This window comes from Equus caballus, chromosome 26 (genome assembly GCF_041296265.1).
Source record: "Equus caballus isolate H_3958 breed thoroughbred chromosome 26, TB-T2T, whole genome shotgun sequence".
NCBI lineage: Eukaryota > Metazoa > Chordata > Mammalia > Perissodactyla > Equidae > Equus > Equus caballus.
In genome coordinates, this window is record NC_091709.1 from 33,048,502 (window position 1) to 33,069,182 (window position 20,681).

General features: G+C 36.0%; 1 protein-coding gene across 2 annotated transcripts in view; it reads right to left on the minus strand.

Moving 5' to 3' along the window:
* Window positions 1–415: 415 nt before the first annotated feature.
* The window catches only part of LTN1 (listerin E3 ubiquitin protein ligase 1), a 54,535-nt gene continuing 34,269 nt past the window's right edge, over window positions 416–20,681 (minus strand). The window contains exons 19-30 of one of the 2 annotated variants that reach the window (XM_001915192.6): window positions 19,604–19,746; window positions 15,779–15,914; window positions 15,419–15,563; window positions 14,275–14,488; window positions 13,555–13,792; window positions 13,128–13,202; window positions 10,996–11,182; window positions 6,245–6,416; window positions 5,157–5,377; window positions 3,409–3,603; window positions 2,346–2,513; window positions 416–1,752 (exon numbers count right to left, since the gene is read on the minus strand). In XM_001915192.6, coding sequence (XP_001915227.4) covers window positions 1,690–1,752; window positions 2,346–2,513; window positions 3,409–3,603; window positions 5,157–5,377; window positions 6,245–6,416; window positions 10,996–11,182; window positions 13,128–13,202; window positions 13,555–13,792; window positions 14,275–14,488; window positions 15,419–15,563; window positions 15,779–15,914; window positions 19,604–19,746 — 1,957 coding nt within the window. In that variant the 3' untranslated portion in view covers window positions 416–1,689. Of the gene's footprint in view, window positions 1,753–2,345; window positions 2,514–3,408; window positions 3,604–5,156; window positions 5,378–6,244; window positions 6,417–9,837; window positions 10,029–10,995; window positions 11,183–13,127; window positions 13,203–13,554; window positions 13,793–14,274; window positions 14,489–15,418; window positions 15,564–15,778; window positions 15,915–19,603; window positions 19,747–20,681 lie in introns of those variants that run through there. The other variant, XM_070252068.1, reaches the window with a different exon arrangement.

Genomic DNA, 20,681 nt, shown 5'->3' on the forward strand with positions numbered 1-20,681 from the left:
CTACTTGGTGTTTGGATCGGAAACCAAGAAGTACGAACATTGGAAAAGCTATAAACAAAGTCTTATTATAAAACCATTTTTAAAGGAAAAGTGTGTAACCTTCACAGAGGAGTAACACAATCCTTTGGGATTACTATGTCAGAGAGAGACATAGAAAGATAGACAATATTTTAAGAAAGGGGTTAAGAAGAGGTAGAATTTTGCTATCTGTACTTAACTTACTGACTCCTTGAGCCTCCAAGGCTAGAAGATAATAAATACCACAGAGAAAAATTTAGGAGACAGACAAAACTGGGTACAACACTGCATCTACAAATACAACTCAAGAGATTTGTAACTCACACAGAATATTTCACTCTCGACTACAATATTCTGACCACATTCATACTATTTCAATAATAACCATTTTACCCAGTTGATGGTAACCAGTAATTTTATTTAACATGAGTTGCTTTTTGCCAATTAAACATTTGCAACAGAGGTGATTAGCTGATCTCTGAAATAACCTTGCTATTAGGTATGCTAGTATTCCCGATGTAATGGAAGACTGCAGTAAAATGACTCCAAGTTCCAAAATTCTACTCTTTTAAATTTTGGGCACAATTTTTAAAGGTAATAGTGCTGTGGGAAAAGGCAGGTCTTCACCTACTCCACTTCAGCCTGTTATACTCAATTTTACTTAGTACTAAAATTCCTAACTTTCACTTCTGAAGGCTAGAAAAAATTAGTTCCTTCAAATCTCTAATTTAGCGTAATTTTGGCCAGTAAGAATAGTAAAATTTGCTTACAAAATTGAAAGTTTCCTACATTTTTAAATTTTTTGTTCTTTCCACTAATCTTAAGTTTCAGAAATACTCATTTATTTCTTCCCTCTCAATAGAGGAATAACTAGCTCTCTGCTTCGTGAATAAAATAATCTAAATCCTGTTTCTCTCAAATTCTCACCCTCTGGAGACTCACTCAAACTGAGTAATAAATTCACTGACAAGTTTGCAATTCAAATTTCACTAACATATGGAAATTCTTCTTCCACAGCACAAGGTCAGTGTCATGAATTTAATTTTCTGGATTTCATAACCCTTGATAAATAGAGGCACCTTAAAGTTCAGTTTGCACTCTTTTATATAAGACTTCAGAGCATGCTTCAAATAGCTTAAGATAAGCTATACTGTCATTTTTATCATTAAAATAATCTACAAATATCAGAATACTCATTAATTCTGTTGTCATAACTAATAAATAAGTCTTAAAATATCTATAGATGTAAATCAACTCTCTCAATTCATTTGCCTCACTTGGACTGTTCTAGAACATAGATCAATAAACTGAATGGGTTTATTAGTATAATACAGTTGTACAATGCTTTCACAAATTCTAATTATGTCATTTAGGGTTTTTCCATATTTATTTTTTAATATACAAAGAGATTAAACTATTAATATAAATATTCTCTCAAATATGTAATATTCTTATGTAAAAGAAAAGGTTTCCAAACATTTACAAAGCAATCTAAAGATACGTAAACCTGATTTTGGGATCATTACATTAACCAAAATAATTTTCCAGAGAAGATTCTATTTAAAAGTAATGCTCACTGGCCTCCTCACATCAACACTTTAAGATGGATCCAATCCACTGCCTTTGCTTGATTTACTTCAGGAACCACTTCCAATGGTGAAAAAAAAAAACTCAGAAAAAGGTCTCACGACAGAGTGGACAAGTAGATTTGTTGCTAGACGTAAACCATTTGTACTGAAAAAGAAAAGGTTTGAAATGTTAAAAGACCTTTTTAAAGCTGTCATTTTACATAAACATCTAAAGTAACCTTAAAATAATAAAGTAAAAAAAAGGGAGAATACTGACATTTTTGTTCCCTCCATTTATCTCTAAAATCAACACAACTCAGTATTACTTCCAAAGGTTACAGTATGATTCTTGGTACTTAGGCTCATACACACAACCACCAAGCTGTGTAAGGAAGACCTCCTGCAAAACAACTGAACATAGAGTGACCTTCTCTTCAATATGATGTTTAAAAAGAGCAAAAGGCTCTGATGTCAGATGGCTCCCTGTTCCAATTCTTTCAGTCTCCTTTATGACCTAGCTCTGACAAGACCATATTTTTTTCAGTGCTGAGAGTTATATTAGAAGCATCCATTTATTAAAGTGCTTTGATGCTACCACTCTCGGTAAATTACTAATTATTTTGAAAAATCATTTTTTAATATGTGTCCCATTAACTACAATTAAGAGTTTAACATTCATTGTTTTCTTTTCCAAAGTTAGACATCATACATACATAATATACATAAAATATAAGTAAGTTAATTTCTCTTTACACTTACCAAGCAGGCTGAATGGAACTTTTTCTTGCACGTTCTACAGGCTTTTTTAGGAAGAGAATAGTTGAAACCATGAATGACGGAGAAACAGATCATGCAATCTTCAACACCCTCAAAACGTTTGTCTACATTATTTTTCCATAAAGCTAAGCCTTCCATAATACTTCCATTCTGTTAACAAGAAGAAAAAAGAGAGTCAACATACACTAAAGACCACCAATTAGTCATTTTTATTCAATTTCACAAATTTTAAAGTTGAATTATATTCTGGAGAGAAGAGAATCTGCTTGGCTGTATTCACATCTCCTAAGTTTTATGAATGCTAGCTTTTAAAATGACCTCCCAAGTTTTAGGAGCCAGAATATAATTTTTCTCCATTAAAGACAGACTTGAAAGAAAGGCTTCTGCACCAATACTTCAAATTTTTTAGTCTCAGCTTGTTGCTTGATGAAACTTTTTAAATAATGAAATCATTTAGATCAGTTCTCCAAATTTTTAACTAAAAATGACGAAATTATTTATTCCACCTCCTCAACTGCTGATTTGTTCCAGCTCTATAATATTAGTAAATATATTTGTTTTAAAATAATTTTTACTGTAAAATGCCTGAGATACACCAGAATGTACAAACAAAATTAGAGAAGATTTACAAACTGTTTTAAAGGCAAAGGTCTTTGAAAGTACTGCGATTTCTCCAACCACAGAAGGAGAGTTGAAATATAAAATTAAAAGTAGCTTAGAAGGTATTCATCTGTCCAGTATCTCACAAAAAGATTCCCTTTCAAATTATTTCCTTAATACCACGCATTGTTCTATATCATCTACAATGTCAGTGAAGTAGTCAATTCCTCTCAAACACCAGAAAAAAACTGCAGAGCCTTAAAAATCAAAACAGCTTGGCAGGTTGAAGTCATTTAGGCATATATCTGTGTTTCTCCAAGGAATATAACATCTATTTCTACCTTCAGCAGAAGGGATATAGTTTCTGTTTTACTGCCTTTTCAAATAGTCGATCAGCAGTCTCTCTCTCTAGTTTGGAAAACCAAATGTGTGCGCAGAAACGTACTTGATGGGTAAGATAAGTGCTTAACTGCAGCATCCAATTCCGCCACTGCTGAACAGCCACTCCCACTCTTTTCCCACTTTCCACTGTTATTGACCCCAGTGGGTAATTTGAGGGCAGCTGTATTATAAGTTCAATGACTATGTCCTCAATGGTGTAAGTCGCCATGACTTCTCGAGTTGTGGCTCGAGCTTTAACCTGCAATACATGAAAGGTAATTTTTTTTTTTGCCAAATTTCTTTCCTTTCTTTGATAAAAAACATCTTGAGAGGTTGATTATTAGCAGCCAAAGTCTTCATTCAAAAAAAATGCAGATAAACTCATTCACTTATTTGACATGAGATATTTAAGAAATAAGTTTAGATATCTGATACCTTTTATAGTGATTTTATGACACTCAAAATTTGTTTTAAAAGAAATACACTGCTCATAAAAAAAGTATGAGTTCTTATATTAGGCTCATCACATAATAGTTAGTTTTTGAATAGACAAATGAGAGAATGGGTTATTAATCACTCCTTGTCTTTCACACCCAGGGTATCAAATATCACTGCAGTCAATGTCTCCCAAGTCTTTCCCTACCACAGAATTCTCTTGAACCTCAGAGCCAACCATCGACAGCCAAAATATTTACACCTGGTTGTGGTTTTTTTACTAGCATTGCAAACTCATCATAAAACACAAATTATAATCCTTTACAAATTTATTCTTCTGACTCTCCTATTTCCAAGTTGAAAACCATAGCATCACCTTAAATTTCTCCTTTTACCTCATCCCAGATATTAACTAGTTCCAAGTTTGGATAAATCACCACAAAATTCATCACATTCTCCCCTTTTACATTCCCACTGATACTGCTTCACTGAGGCCCTGCTCATTGCTCATAATGTGTACACCAAGAGTCTCCCCTAGCTATTCATCTGAACCCCAGCTCCATGCCAGCAGCCCATGCTGTCTACTGTAGTCAGGGCGGTGTCACAGATTATAACTCCAACTGTGTCACCGCCTAAAAGGACAACTTTGAGTGGCTCAATAGGACCAAATATTTCAGACTATTTGAGGCCCTTCCCAATCCAGGCCTAATTCATCATAGAAGCTGTTTGTTCTCTGACTATTCACCTTCAGGAGTCCTACCCTACATGAGTACTGGGTTATTCAACATTTCTTGGGTAGTCATAGAAATTACATTCTCATCTCCATGCTTTTTGCTTTTGCCATACTGTTTTCTCTCTATTAAATGCCTGTCCCTCATTTTCCCCATGACAAAATCCTGCCCACGTCAAAGTCATCTTCCTCCCAAGTGTACTGAGCCCCTCAGCAGATGACCCTTCCCATTCTAATCACAGAGCACTCTCCCTCTTAATGTGCCATTTTCCAGTTTCCAACACAAAAAATATTGTATCGCTCTTTTCTCTTTATTAGATTGTACATTATTACAGGACAGGAATCTGCTCTACTAAACTGTTCATTTCCCAGATGACTGGCACACCGATGACTGAGGCATTCCAATATATATTTTGAATGAACTAATGAATGTTCAAAAACTATTTGATGGGGAGTAAACGAAATTATACCATTGTTTCAATCTATACATTATTATTAAGATTTGATGCACAAAATTGGAAAATAACGTAAGCAATTTCTGTAAATTCTAAACCAAGGGCTACAATTGTGATGATACTCACTATAAATGACAGACATAACCAATATTCAAACAACTTTTCTAGAAAAAAATTCAAGACGATACTAACCGTCATGCCATTAAATAGTTGTGTACTTGTTTGCACAGAAGATATTTCTTGGAAAGAAAGAACATTGCTGACATACTTGCTTGTAAATCTATCTACAATATTGAAAACACGCTTCTCACTACTATTCCACCACAGCCTAACCATGGCGGGCAAGTCCTTTAATGTCATATGATAGACTGAACAAGCCAAGTGGGGAATATGGTATGGAAGAGTTGCTGTTTCTGAGGAAAAAGGAAATTCTTAGTTAGTAACGTATTTCTTACACAGAATACTGACTAATATTAGTATTTTCCTTAGAAAATCATTTTCAATTCCTCAACATTAGTGCTAGAGTTCATAAAAAAAGACACATCAACGAAACCAGAGTATTAGCTTTCTCCCACACATTCAAAATGAACCATTCAGAATGGCAGAATGAAATACAAAGAATGAAGATCCCAACTGACACTGAAAAATCTGCCTAGAAATAGCATTCTATATTTCATGTTAAAGATTGCAAATAAAATGGAACACATATTTTTAAAAGGAGGAAAAATCAAAGATTTTTAATCTTAAAAATAATGAAAAGGAGTTTGGCCTCCTTTACTTTCCCCAGAGGTCACTGAAGCATTATGCAAAAGTTCTAGAATACCCCCTCAACACTCACAAGACGCAGTCCCATCCTCAGATCTCTGAGGCATTTAAAAAATTCTGATTCCTAGGAAATCACTTATAATACCAGAGTACAGCTAGATGCATGTATGTCTAGCCCCTCTGCTAAAATGTGAGCTCCCAGAGCAAAGGAAATAAATTGTACTCTTCTTTGTTTCCCCAAACAAAGACTACCTATTTACAGGTCTATAAAACATTATCACATAGCAAATATTTGTTTACAGTGTAAAATATAACAGTCTCAACAAGCTGGGCTTCAAAAATTTACTAAATTCTCAACAACCGTATCTGCAAGATCTAATTATGCGTCCTATTTAGAGAAATATGGAAAATCATGCACTTAACATTCTCATAGCCAGGACCCACATTTGGGGTTAGTCTCCACACCCTAGTCTGAACCTAGGCTCCAACAGAACACAAACACAGATTTTACTGACCTCTAATACTCAACTGAAGCTCTTCAGTAAAGAATGTCTTAGGGTCCTTATTGGAAAGCTCAATAGCTGTCTCTGCATAGGTCGGGTTTTCTGGCATAAGCCTGAACAGGTGATAGAGCAATTTATTCAAACTCTTTGTTTTCCGAAGGTACATCGAATACAGAGCCCGAAGCTAGTGGACAGCAAAGCATTTGTTAGTAAACTCAATTAAACCAAGATAAGAACAAACCAGAGTATAACAGCTTGTATAAGAACACAATAAAAAATGCATTAACTTGAACATTCAGAATTACATGGAAAAGTCCTACAAAATATATGCCACATTCTTACTTTCCACATGTGCCACTTGATGGCACCGTTCCATTTCCTCATAAACCAGCAGATGTTTCACTATCCCCTCATTATTAGGCATATGCTTCTAACATCTTTCCAAACTGTCTCCCTCTTAATAAGTTCACCTCTACTTGGAGTCTCTGAACCAAGAAAATTATTCTTGGAATCTTCCAGATGATTCACTTACTTTTTCTTTTTTTTTTGAGTGAGGAAGACTGGCCCTGAGCTAACATCTGTTGCTAATCTTCCTCTTTTTTTTTTTTTCCTACCCAAAGCCCCAGTACATAGGTGTATATCCTAGTTGTAGATCATCCTAGTTCTTCTGTGTGGGATGCCACCACAGCATGGCTCGATGAGTGTTGTGTAGGTCCACACCCTGGGCTGCTGAAGCAGAGCGTGTGAACCTAACCACCTGGCCATGGGACAGGCCCCCTCACTCTCCTCCCAAGTCTTCCACACATTCCTTCCACACCATAGTCCTTAATCTTTCAAAATCTGGCTTAAAACTAATCTTATTTTCATGGCTGACCCCACCCTATAGTGATCACTCCAGCATCCCTCTAGGACAGAGGGCACAAACTGGCAGTCTAAAATGTCTTGGGGGTCTTCTCACAGTTGTTTTGTAAATCAGGAAATTTCACATAAAAACATGCGTTTCTGGGTTTTTTCTTTTCCAAGGATTTTATTTTTCCTTTTTCTCCCAAAGTCCCCCAGTACATAGTTGTGTATTTTTAGTTGTGGGTCCTTCTAGTTGTGGCACGTGGGATGCCCCCTCAGCATGGCTCGATGAGCGGTGCCATGTCCACACCCAGGATTTGAACTGGCAAAACTCTGGGCCGCCGAAGCAGAGCACACGAACTTAACCACTTGGCCACGGGGCTGGGCCCCTCTGGCTTTTTTAAAAAAAAACAAGAAAATTTGGCACCACTGGGGGCACTATAGGCATCTGTGTGAGACCTGTGCTTTACAACTCCTTGCCCTTCAACAACCAAGTTTTCATTTGTTCACATTTACTTTGCAGCTCTTTGATATTTGTCCTGGTTTAAAATGATTTCTTCCACTATATCACGCATCTCCTCAGAGTAGAAAGACACCATTTTCTCAACACAATGAATGCTCAACTACAAGGATCAAGCCATAGGAATTGGAACTGATCCTTAAAATATGTTGATCAAAGTACCTTTACAATGGAGAAATCTGGAGAACACTACCTTTACCGAGTAACCAAACTGAACATAATAAAAGGACACACTGATATTCTGTGCCTCCTGAGGTAATACACTGAGGACACATGTGCAGTAATACACTGTGCAGTAAGTACTCTTGCTAAAAATTAACCAGAATCCAATCATGAGGAAACAATCAGACAAATCCAAATTGTAGACAGTCTACAAAATAACTGACCTGGTGAATGACAAGAAAGAAAGGAGAGGTAGGGGAATTAGTGGCTAAAGAAACTGACAAACAAATGCAAACATGATCCTTTAGTGAATCCTCAATAGAGAAGAAAATAAAACTATAAAGGACTCTACTGGGACAACTGGGGAAATCTGAATACAGATTAGACCACATTATTGCATCAAAATTAAATTTCAGGGTAACAATTATATTATACTTATGCAGAAACACATCCTTGTTCTCAGGAGACATATGTTTAAATACTTTTGGTAAAGCATCATGACGTCTGCAATTTATTTTCAAACAGATCAGCAGAAAAAAGAAATTACAGAGAAAGCACGTGCAAATGTAGCAACATGTTAAAAATTTGTGACTCCAGGAAAAGGGTATATGACTTCTCATTGAATTATTCTTCCAACCTCTCAGTAAATTTGAATTTTTTTCAAAATAAAAAGTTGGAAGGCAAGAATTTAAAAAAAAATTAATCATACATATCAATGGGCTTTTAAAAACACATGTATATTATTACCAGCACTCCCACTCCTACGTATACAATATAAGAAAGATGAAAACATATGTCCACACAAAAATTTATAAACAAATGTTCACAGCAGCTTTATTCACAATAGCCAAAAAGTGAAAACAACTTAAAAGTCCATCAATAGATGAATCGACAAACAAAATGTGGCATATTCATACAATGGAATATTATTCAGCCATAAAAAGGAATGCACTACTGATACATGCTACAACAGGAATGAGTCTTGAAACCATTACGCTGAGTGAGATATGCCAGACAAAAAGACTACATATGTAAAACGTCCACAAAAGGCAAACCTACAGAGATAGAACAAAGAGTAGTGGTTGCAAGGGGCCTGGAGGGTTTAAGAGGAAATGGGAAGTGATTACAAATGGGTAATGGTTTCTTTTTCAGGTGTTGAAAATGTTCTAAAATTAGAGAGCGGCAACAATTGCACAACTCTGTGAATATACTAGAAACACCAAACTGTACACTTCAAATAAGTAAATTTGATAGTAGTGAAATATATCTCAGTAAAGCTATAACCTGGTTGTCTAAGGGTGAAGACTTGACACTTTCATTGCGGCAGCCCACATTCACTTCCCAGTCGGGGAACCACACCATCTGTCTGTTGGTTGTCAGACTGTGGCAGCTGCGTGTTGCTGAAAGCTCTGCCACTAGGATTTCAAACACCAGCAGGGTCACCCAGGAGGGACAGGTTTTAGCAGAGCTTCCAGACTAAGACAAACTAAGAAGAAGGACCTGGCCACCCACTTCCAAAAGTACTGGCCATGAAAACTCTGAATAGCAGCAGAGCATTGTCTGATGCAGTGCTGGAAGGTGAGAGGATGGCACAAAACAACTAGGCAGGACTCCACTCTGCTGTACACAGGGTCACTAGGAGTCGGAATCGACTCGATGGCACAAACAAAAAGCTACAACACAAACACACACAGTTCCATCTGATTCACCAGGAGTTTTTTTCAAAAGAAAGTTAAAATAATCTAGATTTAGGACTGATTAAAGTTTTTTTAAAAAATTCCGTTTCAGGATTCATCTAATTAGTGTTATTTAGTGGGTTATTCTGATTTACAAGTCCATAGCTCAGTTCAATTGACAGCCTCAATAAACACTGCTGTATAATTCTTTGCAAGCCCCTCCCTCACTCTAGTTTAATAAAGATGATGCATGGCCATTTTCCTAATTTCTGAATATAAGATGACAAGAACAAAATTCTCATACATAATGGATGCCTCAATTTCCTGCAATTTTTCAGATATCAACAATATTTTAAGAAACGAACATTGGGGCTGGCCTGGTGGCACAGCAGTCAAGTTCGCACCTTCTGCTTCGGCGGCCCGGGGTTCGCCAGTTCAGATCCCAGGTGCAGACCTATGCACCACTTGTCAAGCCATGCTGTGGAAGGCGTCCCACATAGAAAGTAGAGGAAGATGGGCATGGATGTTAGCTCAGGGCCAGTCTTCCTCAGCAAAAAAGAGGAGGATTGGCAGCAGATGTTAGCTCAGGGCTAATCTTCCTCAGGAAAGAAAAAAAAAAGGAAACGAACATAAAAGCTCAACACTCTTGAAACAGCTAAATCAATGTTGCCTCTGTGATTTGATTTTCCCCTTTATATAAAAATGCAAAAATGCATACACTGATATATTTGTACCAAGGTATGGGTTATTAGCAATGAGATAAATTAGAGTTTAAGAATTCTGGAAAAATCACACTTGGAAATGAATGCCATGATATTTAGTCACACTTTAAATACCAAGTGAGAAACTAACTCTAAGAAGCCACAGACTTTATTAAAATGATTCAAAGTTTGATTGAAATTTTTTAAGTGGGGACCTGCCTAAAAGAAGAAAAAAAAACTGGAGTAGATTTTTCTAGCTTCCTTCCTGGACACTAACATCTTTCTTCCTAAACATGAGACAACAGAGACATCTAGTGGCTGCTAGAATAATTGAGACAAAATTATTATTATAGGATATTTTCAACATTTAGAGATAATAGTGTGAATTACACAGGTAATCTTTCACAGATCTTTCTCTAAATACTGATTTTCAAATAAGGTAAATTTTCAATGATGTATTAAGTGAAATCTCCCATAACAGTCAGAAGTTGACCAAAGAAAAAAAATAGCAAAATCCATTTTTTTTGAAATTATATTACGGTAGTACAAATCGTGTACTACAAATCTTGTTTCTTGCGATAAAAGGACTTGGTGGCTACAATCAGAAAAAACTTAATCCAGGTACATTCCAAAGATTAATACTTGTGCAAAAATGTGTGTGCGTGTAAATAGCTGTGAGAGTGAGGAAGAAAGGACAGAACTAAATTTAGCAAAACGTTTGAAGTTAGCCAGATAAGATTAGATTAAAACGTGAGGCTTTTCTCTTTTTTCTCAAAAGGAGGGGAAAAGAAGGGGTTTAGGATACTAATAGAAAAACACATATATGACAGAACTGTCAAAAGCTGTCACATATTTATTTACCTGAGATGAAGCGGCTTTGAAGAAAGTAAGTATTAATTTCCAAGTGAGGAGGTATCCCAGAACATAACAGAAGTCTTCACTCAGTGGCTTAATAGTAACTATCTGTCCAACGGGAATACACCCCAAAACATTTTCTAGTAAGTCCTCTTGCGTGCTAAGAAGAGACATCAGTGCTGCCGGTGGTGACCTGAGAATCAACGATTAAACACCACAATTTTCTTCATAACTCATCCCTTAACAAATTGATAGCATGTATAAACTTCAAGCATTTAAGAAAAATCTTTCTCTGTTTTCCAAAAACCATTTTAAAAGTCCCCCTTTATAGATTCGATTCTAACTCCTAATTTCAAATAATGGCAATTATAGAATCTCTAAGACATAAAATGTTATATAAATATATATAATATACACAAAATATGTATTGTATAGGTATATATTTTTATATTTATGAATATATAAAATATAAATATTAAAAAGTATATAATATATAACAAAAAGATTTTGGATATAGGTTTTATATTTATATATACTAAATATACATAATACGCTTTAAGAATATAGACTCTAGAAGTTAGCACTTAAAGGAAAGAAAATATCTATGGAAAAATATCACACACTCAGAGAAGCTAAACAATTGGTCTAGAGCCCCTCAGCCAGTCGGGAATGATGAGGGGTACCAAGTCCTACCAGGTCCTTTATCATCCGGTGACGGGTAAAGAGATCATAAGACTGTCTTTTCAGGAAAGCAAATTTAACATTTGCATTAATTCATGACAGCGTAAGTTAAATTTCCTGTTTACTAAACTATTGCACTCATCAACACTTTAAGGTGAACTTAAGAGATTCTCAAAAAGTGAAATACTTGCATAAATCTGTCAAATTCTGTTCTCTAGGACACTTCTTGGTGCTCTCCCTTCACCTCTGTGATCTTTCCTCCCTTGTCACGTCCCTCTCTGGGCCCATAAACATAGTGTTCTTCCAGCTTCTGCCCTTAGGTTTTTACCTTCAACACCACCATCTCACCTACCAACCCCTCTCTATCCCATACCAACAGTCACTAGATCTTACAAATACTAGGTCAGATCTCTCTCCACTTTCCACTCTGCCCTCCATGCACCATTATAACTTTTAGAACGGTCTCTACCTCTGCTTGCTTCTTTGTACAATTTATGCTTCATACTATTGCCACAATCAGCTGGCGGTATCCCATCTTTTACCAAATGATGCCCTAAACCCTAAAAGGAAGTCATTTGTAAGGCCTTCATTATCTTAAGTACCCTCCCAGCTTTATCTTCCACTGTCCCTTCCCACCTACTTCACACATATTTGTTCATTTATTCTCTTATTCAACAAATGAGCACTACTCATGTGTCTGCCTTAGGCCAGGAACCACCCTGGGTGCTGTGAGTATAGTTGAGAACAAGAGACAAAAATTCCTTTCTTCACAGAGCTTACATTCCAGTGGAAGAACATATAGACAATAAAAAAATATGTTAAGAGGTGACTACTCAATTTCCCCAAGCACATCCTGAACATTCCTGCCCCCGTGCCTTTGCACATGGTGTTCCCTTAACTTTTACTGTCTTCCCTGCCTGGTGAAATGCTACCTAACCCTAAAGGTCCAGCATGAATGTCTTTTCCTCAAGAGAAAGTCCTCCCTGCCTGGTGCACAGCAGTGTGCCCCCATAACATGCTATCTACCCTTTTTCTTAGCACTTGTCATCCACTGTCTTCTATTACAGGGTAATATTGTCTGTATCAGATTGCAAGCTCCTTAAGAAAAAGAAGGTTTACTAAACACTCTATTCTCCCCTCTGCATTTAACTAATACTTTGCACAAAGTGGGTACTCAATAGATATTTGATTTGATCTACTTTTTCTACAGCTACCATGTGGACAAAGAAAGTTTTACTAAATAGTAGCAAATGGAAAATATGATTTAGGAACAATTAAGAGAGAATAATCTTTTTGGACAAACTCTAGATTTCATTTTTATCTCACAGATAATTTTAAAAGATCTGTTGAATGAATATAAACTCTGAATTTAGAGTTTTTATGTTGCCTTGTCTTCTAAAGTCATTATAAGTGAGATGGATTATGAGAATTTAATAAAACAAATTTTAAAAACTTACAGGGCTGGTTCTTCTTCTTCATCTCCGTATGACTTTAGATTATCCTGATCATACTGTGGTAATTCAGGCATCAACCTGGAAATTAGAATATTACTTTAAATTATTTTATATTAAATGTTCATTATTGAATCATGGTTAAGAGCAGAAAGACCAATCCTTATTCTGTAATGAGCACATTTTTTAATGGATTGTTGCTGACATAACTGCATATGGCCAGGACCACCTAAATGTAAACTTTGTATGCAGAACAGTGACCCCAAAGGTTAAAAACTTGGCAACTCTGTTATTGAAATGCATGGTCAAGTTTACTTTTTTTGATTTTTGGTTTTTTACTTTGACTTTTTTTTAACAACGAAGAGTTAAAACTACACATATCTTCTATTTTTTTAGACCACCATCACATTGATTCAGTTGGAAGAATTCTTACTTGTATAGCATATGATAAACAGCAATTTGCACAGGCCGAGCTCTGAAAAGGAGTAATGGCACCAACGTATTTAACAAAGTCTGCAGATATTCTGGCAAGTTTGTTTTCTGACCAGCAACCAATCTTGCAGGGAGTTTGTGACTCAACAGCTGATCCTTTGGGATATAAGTTAATGTTTCACACATGGGCTTCAGCATTGCATTGTGAAAGGATGTTTCAGATGTATCTTTGCTTTCTCCTGATGACAAAAAGGGAAGAAACATGCACAGCCCAAAAGAAAATGAGTAATACAGCTTGGGTGATTCACAGACAATCAAATATTATTGAAGAAAATAAAATAAAAACCTGACAAACGTTAGAGCAGTTCTAACTAGAAATATGAACTGAATATATATTTCAGATAATCTCAATTGTTTAACGACTTCTATTATCTCATCCTTAAAAAAAGAAAGAGAGAGATTTTGAGTTATAAACAATCAATTCATGTTACATGAATTGTTATTACTTTAATTTGCAATGATCTTTGAATACCTTACCATTTTTTCAATTCTTGTCTGTAAAGTGGAAGCATATATGATGCTTCTGAGATGCCAAGCTTTCTCTCTGGCTCTTTTCTTTTACTATTTTGTATTCTTTGACTTAAAAATCCAAAGTTTTTGTTTTGAATTTTTCAACAAGTCATTTTTAATGAATCTCAATATTACTCCCTTTTTCACTTGCCTGTAACATTTACCAAAAGAGGTAAAAGCAAACTGTGGATGCCTTGGGAAAAAAATTCTTTCCATTCACTGATTAGATTTACAGGAAGGTTGCCAGTGGTATCCAGAGTTGTGGAATCAAAAAAAGCACTGAGCTTGCAGGCCAGATCACAGCTGACACAGGCGAACAGTTGTACAAGTGGAACCGAATACAGTGCTTGATTCTCGCTTGTTGTCTGAAGGGACGAAAATGAAACAGGTAAGCACATTTCTACCAGAACACCACAAAGTAAGGCAATAAAGAGAAGTCCCTTTCATTCCTCTAAACTTAAAACAAAAAGCTGTTGAAGTGTATAGTCTCAGGAGACATTTACATATTTTAGTATCCAAATAACTTTTTTTCAAAATTAAATACTAGGAATCAGAATCAACCCATTTATTCTGAAATACTGTTTTATTTCTAAAACTATGAAAGAAAACAGTATCAATTACGATTTATCAGGTGACATACATACATTGAAGACATCTATAATCCTCTCAGGAGCCCTACTAATTGGGCATTATTAAGTTCTTTTAAAATAAGGAAACTGAAGCTCAATTAGCCAAGTTTGAAACCCTAAGCCACACAGCTAACAGCAAGCAAAGTGGAGATTCAGACCAGTTCAACCCTGAGTGACTTGCTGTGTCAAAGCCCACAATTCTTACACATCTGGTTGCTTTGGGTCATAAAAAGAACACTAATTTCCTCTGCATTTGCTTGATCTCTAACACATTATTCTGGCAATACTGACATAATACATTTTAAGAATAATTTAATTCAAATCAAAAAGATCAAAAAACTTTCACAAAAAGATAAAACCTGAAAGGGCTGTGCTACAAATATTATATTATAATAGAATGAGCTAATGGAGAGAACGTTTTAATAGCAGTTAGGAGATTTCATCACTAAATGATACTGGTAGACATTAAATCTCTATCATTTTACTGTTCTGTCAAATAGTAGCTGGTGAAGTACATCTACAAAGTGTTTAAATGTTTGCAAAGGAGCTAATTATAATCACAATCATTACTGCAAGGATAAGATGAGTAAACAGTTCTGGCATAGAGATACACACAAAGACTCAAGAGGTGATGTCAAGAGGTGATGACACATCAAGTCCATTTACCTCCAGCCAAGCCAACATGGAGCACATGATGAAGTCCCACTCACTCTCTGCTAAAGGAGACGAGCAGTATTTCAGAAACAGGGAGAGGAACCGGATTATTTCTATATTTACACCCAGTATCTCTGGACTTACTTCTGATAGATTACTACGATAAAGACAAACACAAAACAAAACAAGAAAAGCATTAAATAATTACACAGACATTCAATTTGAAAATATTCTATTTTAAATCTTATATACTTATAAAAGACTGACTTAAATGTCTGACATCCTTTTACTCTACAAAACTGTGACTCTAAGATACACAGTCTGGCTCCACATTGTATATGGGGGGAAAACATACTATAAAGTATCACCTACCAACTGAAAAGAAAAATATCTTCATGATCTTTCTTCCAGGATATTAGAATTTTTAATATACCATGTAATAGCTCTTCATCATCTATGCTTCTGGTTTGCAGACAAGAATTGAAAATGGCAAGATGTCCAAAACCTCCTAAAGTAAAATTCAAAATGAAAATTAAAAATTTTGTTTTAATTGTATTGCTACTACAAAAAAGTCTACTTTGAGATAGGTCAGAAACTGCCTTGAGAAATGCTCAGGTTTAGAACTTTAAAAAGGGTTTATATGAAAGAGTCAACCAAGGAGCTTGTAAGCTCCACAGGGCAGACCCTGTCTCCATACCCAGCACCTAGCACAAAAAAGAGAAGGGTGGAGGGAGTGAATGATACTGTCCTTTAAACCAACCTATGCTGTTTTTCATTTTGGTTTCTTAAGTATAGGACTTACTCAGCTACTCACCTCCCAAATAAAAACAAAAAACCCATAGCTACAGTACAAAGTTAAATACGGATGAAAAAGAGAACACAGTGTTCCATAATTTGCACATTCACTCAATAAGCATCTACTATGTCTGGAAAGCTCTTATGGGGTTCTCACACTTTAGAATCCCTGGATCCTTCTTATCCTTCAACTCTCAGCTTAAATATTGCTGCCACTCTATGAAATGCCCAAGTATATAAAGTATGCCCCTCTGCATTTCTCTACTCTCAAATATCATTTGTTTGTTGCTGTTATAGCACTAATATTCGTTTACTTATTTATTATTATCTCCTCAATTAGAAAGTAAGCTCCATGAGAGCAGGAACCTTGTCTGTCTGTCTTACCAGTCTATACGTCCCCTAGCACAATGCCTGTGCAGAGACATTTATTTTGACCGATTAAAGGAAGAAAGAATAAATGAATGAATACAAGTTACACTGCTAGATGCTGGGGAGAGAAAGCTGAACAAAATTTAGTCCCTAAAGGGACTCATCCAGCAGTACTGGCAGCCTCAAAAACAAATTAGAATATCATATGGACAAAGATTGGGAGCCCAAAACAGGAAACAACTATCTCCATCTAGATTGAGGCAAAAAAGGCTTCCCAAAATTAGTGTTTGAACCAGGATTCGTCAAAAGATAAGTAAGAGTCTACAAGACTAGCAAAGGAGCACTCCATGGAGCGCTAAGGCACCAAGTTGTAAAAAAGCATAGACTATTCAAAAATCATGAGACTGTAGCATCGCCAGGGTCCAGGGTGGAAGCAAAAGAGGTAAAACTCAAGAGATCAGTTGCAGTAAGACGGTAAAACGTCTAACAGGCCAAACTAAGGACTTAGGTTTTCATCCTGTAGGCAAAAGGGAACCAAGGAAGAAAGAAAGAAAAAAAAAATGTATAGTGTATTCAACCTTCCTTGCAAACAGAAGAGGCTCAAATGTAATCAGAAATAACTGATTTTCTAACAACTAAAAAGTATTTGTTAGCTAATTCTGTTTCATCACTTTGGCTGGAAGAATAAAATTGACTGTCAAATCTAAAACACAATCCTCCTTCTGTTGGGGTTCCGCACAGCTGTGCACCTTCTGGTCTTTCTGGTCTGGGTGAGCAGCACACAGCTGTGTGACACTGCAGCCCTATCTCCTGCCCCTTCTTCCTTTCTGCCATCCTTCAGTTATAACGAGTTAGAGAAATCACCTACATTCCCTTTAGACACTCCTTTCCTCTATGCACAGTCAGTTCAACTGCATCCCCATCCCGCAACAGCAAATCCTAACCTAATCCCACAGTCTACCTCCGTAGGTGAATTCAACCATAAAGCTTAATGCCATGAAAATTTGTGATGTTGGTTGGCCCTTGGTGCCATGTGGCAATTCTTTCTGATTAATGTTTTGATGGGCATCTTATTCTTCTGCTATTTCAAATTTTCACTACCATTCTTAAAATCTACAATCCAGCTTCCACTCATTCAATGACCTAGCCTGAAGAGACATGGCGCTTATTAAGAACACACGAAGTTCCCAACCCCCTCCACATCCACACCTACATCCATCCTCCATTTCCCCTTTCCAGGTCTCAGAAGACAGTCACTCCACCTACATAAGGGTCCTATCTTGTAACTATGCTTTAGATCCCACCCTATGTGCCCTCCGCTCCCATCTTCTCACTTGGAACTATCATTTATTCTTCCCTGTCTCTATCTTCTATTCCCCCTTCTCCTCACAACATATATTTCCCAAACTCTGACCTTGTATTCATCTCCAGCTTTCACCCTCTTTCTATATTCCTTTTCACCAAACACCTAGAACAGACTATCTGCCTCAATTTTCTCACCACTATTCATTCCAACAACACCAAAGTCAATGGACACTTTTCAGTCCCTAATTTTATTTAACTTTCTGTGGCATTTAACACAGGTGATGAATATTACCTAAAATTCCTCCTCTGCTCTTTTCTTTATCTTTAGTCCTTATTCTCAAGTCTCCCTTCACCCACATACCCCTTAAACCTATGTACTGGTGTTCCCTTGGTATTCCATTCACTCTCCCTAGATAAGCTCATCCTCATTTATAGATTATACTACTACCACCTACATGATGTGGACTTCAAAAGTAGTATTCCCATCCAGTCAATAGCCTATTGCTTACCAAAAATCTCCATTTGAATATGTATTCCATAGCCACCTTAACCTAACGTGTCTAAAACTTAACATCAGATCCCTGTATACTTCTTCCCCATCCTCCTCCCAATCCTCAAGTCTGCCATAGGGTTTTCTATAAGGTCTAATGGTACTTTCATCTACCCTATCCAGAAATACAAACACAGAGCCCATCAATTCTATTTCCTTAATCTCTTTCATTTCCATGTCCTCTGTTCCATCTATGCCTTGATTTAAGCTCTCTTTCTCTCTCAGTAGGACTATTCTAATAGCTTCCTATCTGGTCTTCTACCCCCATTCTCTCTCTCTCACACCCCCCCCATCAGACAGCTGTCTAAACAATCTTTCTAACGTAAATGTGATACTCTTACTACTCTCCTACTTAATGTGGGCCAATAGCTCCTTTCTGCTTACCGTTTAAAGTCTAAACTCCTTAACCTACAAAATCAGGCATTTATGATGTGTGCCTGGCCAGTTCTCAAAATCCATCTTCTTGTGTATCCTAACACCCTTTGTTCCCAACCTTCTACCTTAATTGCCAAACTGAACCATCTACACTCTTATGTTTTTGTGTACCTGCACTGCTCTTCCCCAACTATGTTCATATCAAAACTATCCTTCATCACTCAGTTGAAATGTTTCTCTTTGTGAAATTGCCATTGACACCTCAAAGCAGAGTGGACAACTCCTTTTCTGTCACTTTCACACATAGGACATCTTTTTGCTACATCAGTTATCACATAATATAACTTTATGTCTGTTTTCTCTACAAAAGGAACATAGCCAGTACTCCATAAGTGTTTATTAAGTTATAAACAAATGAAGTAATAGAGTGCAGAGTATCCAAAAAGTTTAAAATATAACAAAAGGTATTCCCTCTTTTGCCTTTATATGTTCAACCATTGGTTGACGAGGGAGAAATGAGGCACAGCTAAAAAAGCTATAGAAGGAAAAGAAATGATTAGAGGGTACTTGTGATTGTAAATCTTCCCTTAAGGCTGTAGCATTTCTGTACTGCAAAATGATAATACCCACTCTCCAATGACACTCATGCTACTGACTCTCAATTTGTTATGTAGCAAAAATATAAACTAGGAATAAATCAGCTATAATTCAATTTATCTCTGCTAGACTGGGTTTAGATATTAAGAAACACTTCTTTTATCTTAAGCAATAATTAATGAAATATTTATTATCAAGCAACTAACCATTAGTACTGCAAAGATCTTCCTTAGTCCAGGCCAAAAGGGCAGGTATACATTGAGCAATGAATTCTTTCTTGTCTTCTTTTGACAAAAACGGACAGAGACTTTGAATGGTATGCATATTACCTTCTGTTAGTGGAAAAAAACTGTTTAAAGAAAAAGTATGAATTATATTTATCCTAAATATGCAGTTATTTCAGAAAATTCCTCTTATTCAGACTATTCAAAAAGACTAATAATTCCACTATATAAAATAATTGTACAGAAAAAAAATAAAAGAAACTATGAAAAGAGATTGACATTTGCTGATTCTGAATGATGAAATTGTGGATAATTATTTTTTGCTGCTGCTTTCTCTTTCTTTATGTTTCTAATTTTTAATATAAGCATATATAATTTTTCCCCTATGTATAATTTTAAAATTATACAGACAATACATGATCATGCTCTAAGAGTCAAATGATTCAATTTAAACAGTACTAGTTGCGTGTCCTTTTTATGAACTGATAATTCATATTTGTGCATATATACAGTTGGGTTTTATTTACATAATGAGATCACACTAAACATACTGTTGAATTATTTGCCATTCATACACTTTGTAGATCTTTCCATGTCAGAACATATGGATATAAATTATTCTTGTTTTAAAGCTACATAAGTAAATTTCTTAAAAAACAAAAATATCCCACACTATCATAATTTAACTATTTTCCTATTAGTGAACATTTAGGGATTTTCACCCAATTTTTGCTCTTACAAGTAATGATGCAATAAATGTCCTTGGGCAGATAGCATTCTGAATATGTGCAAATACCTCTTTAGGTTAGATTCCTACAGGTAGAATTGCAAGATCAAAGGATGTGAATGTATCATATTTTGGCAATTTCAAATTGCTTTCCAAAAAGTGTAATCAATTTACACTCTCACCAAAAGTGTAGAAGTGTGACTGTTTTGTTGAACATTTAATGAATCTTTTTAATTCCTGGCAACATGGCGCACAAAATGTGCTTCTTTTGGGGGCCAGCCCCATGGTTAAGTTCAATGCATTCTGCTTCAGCAGCCCAGGTTTACAGGTTCG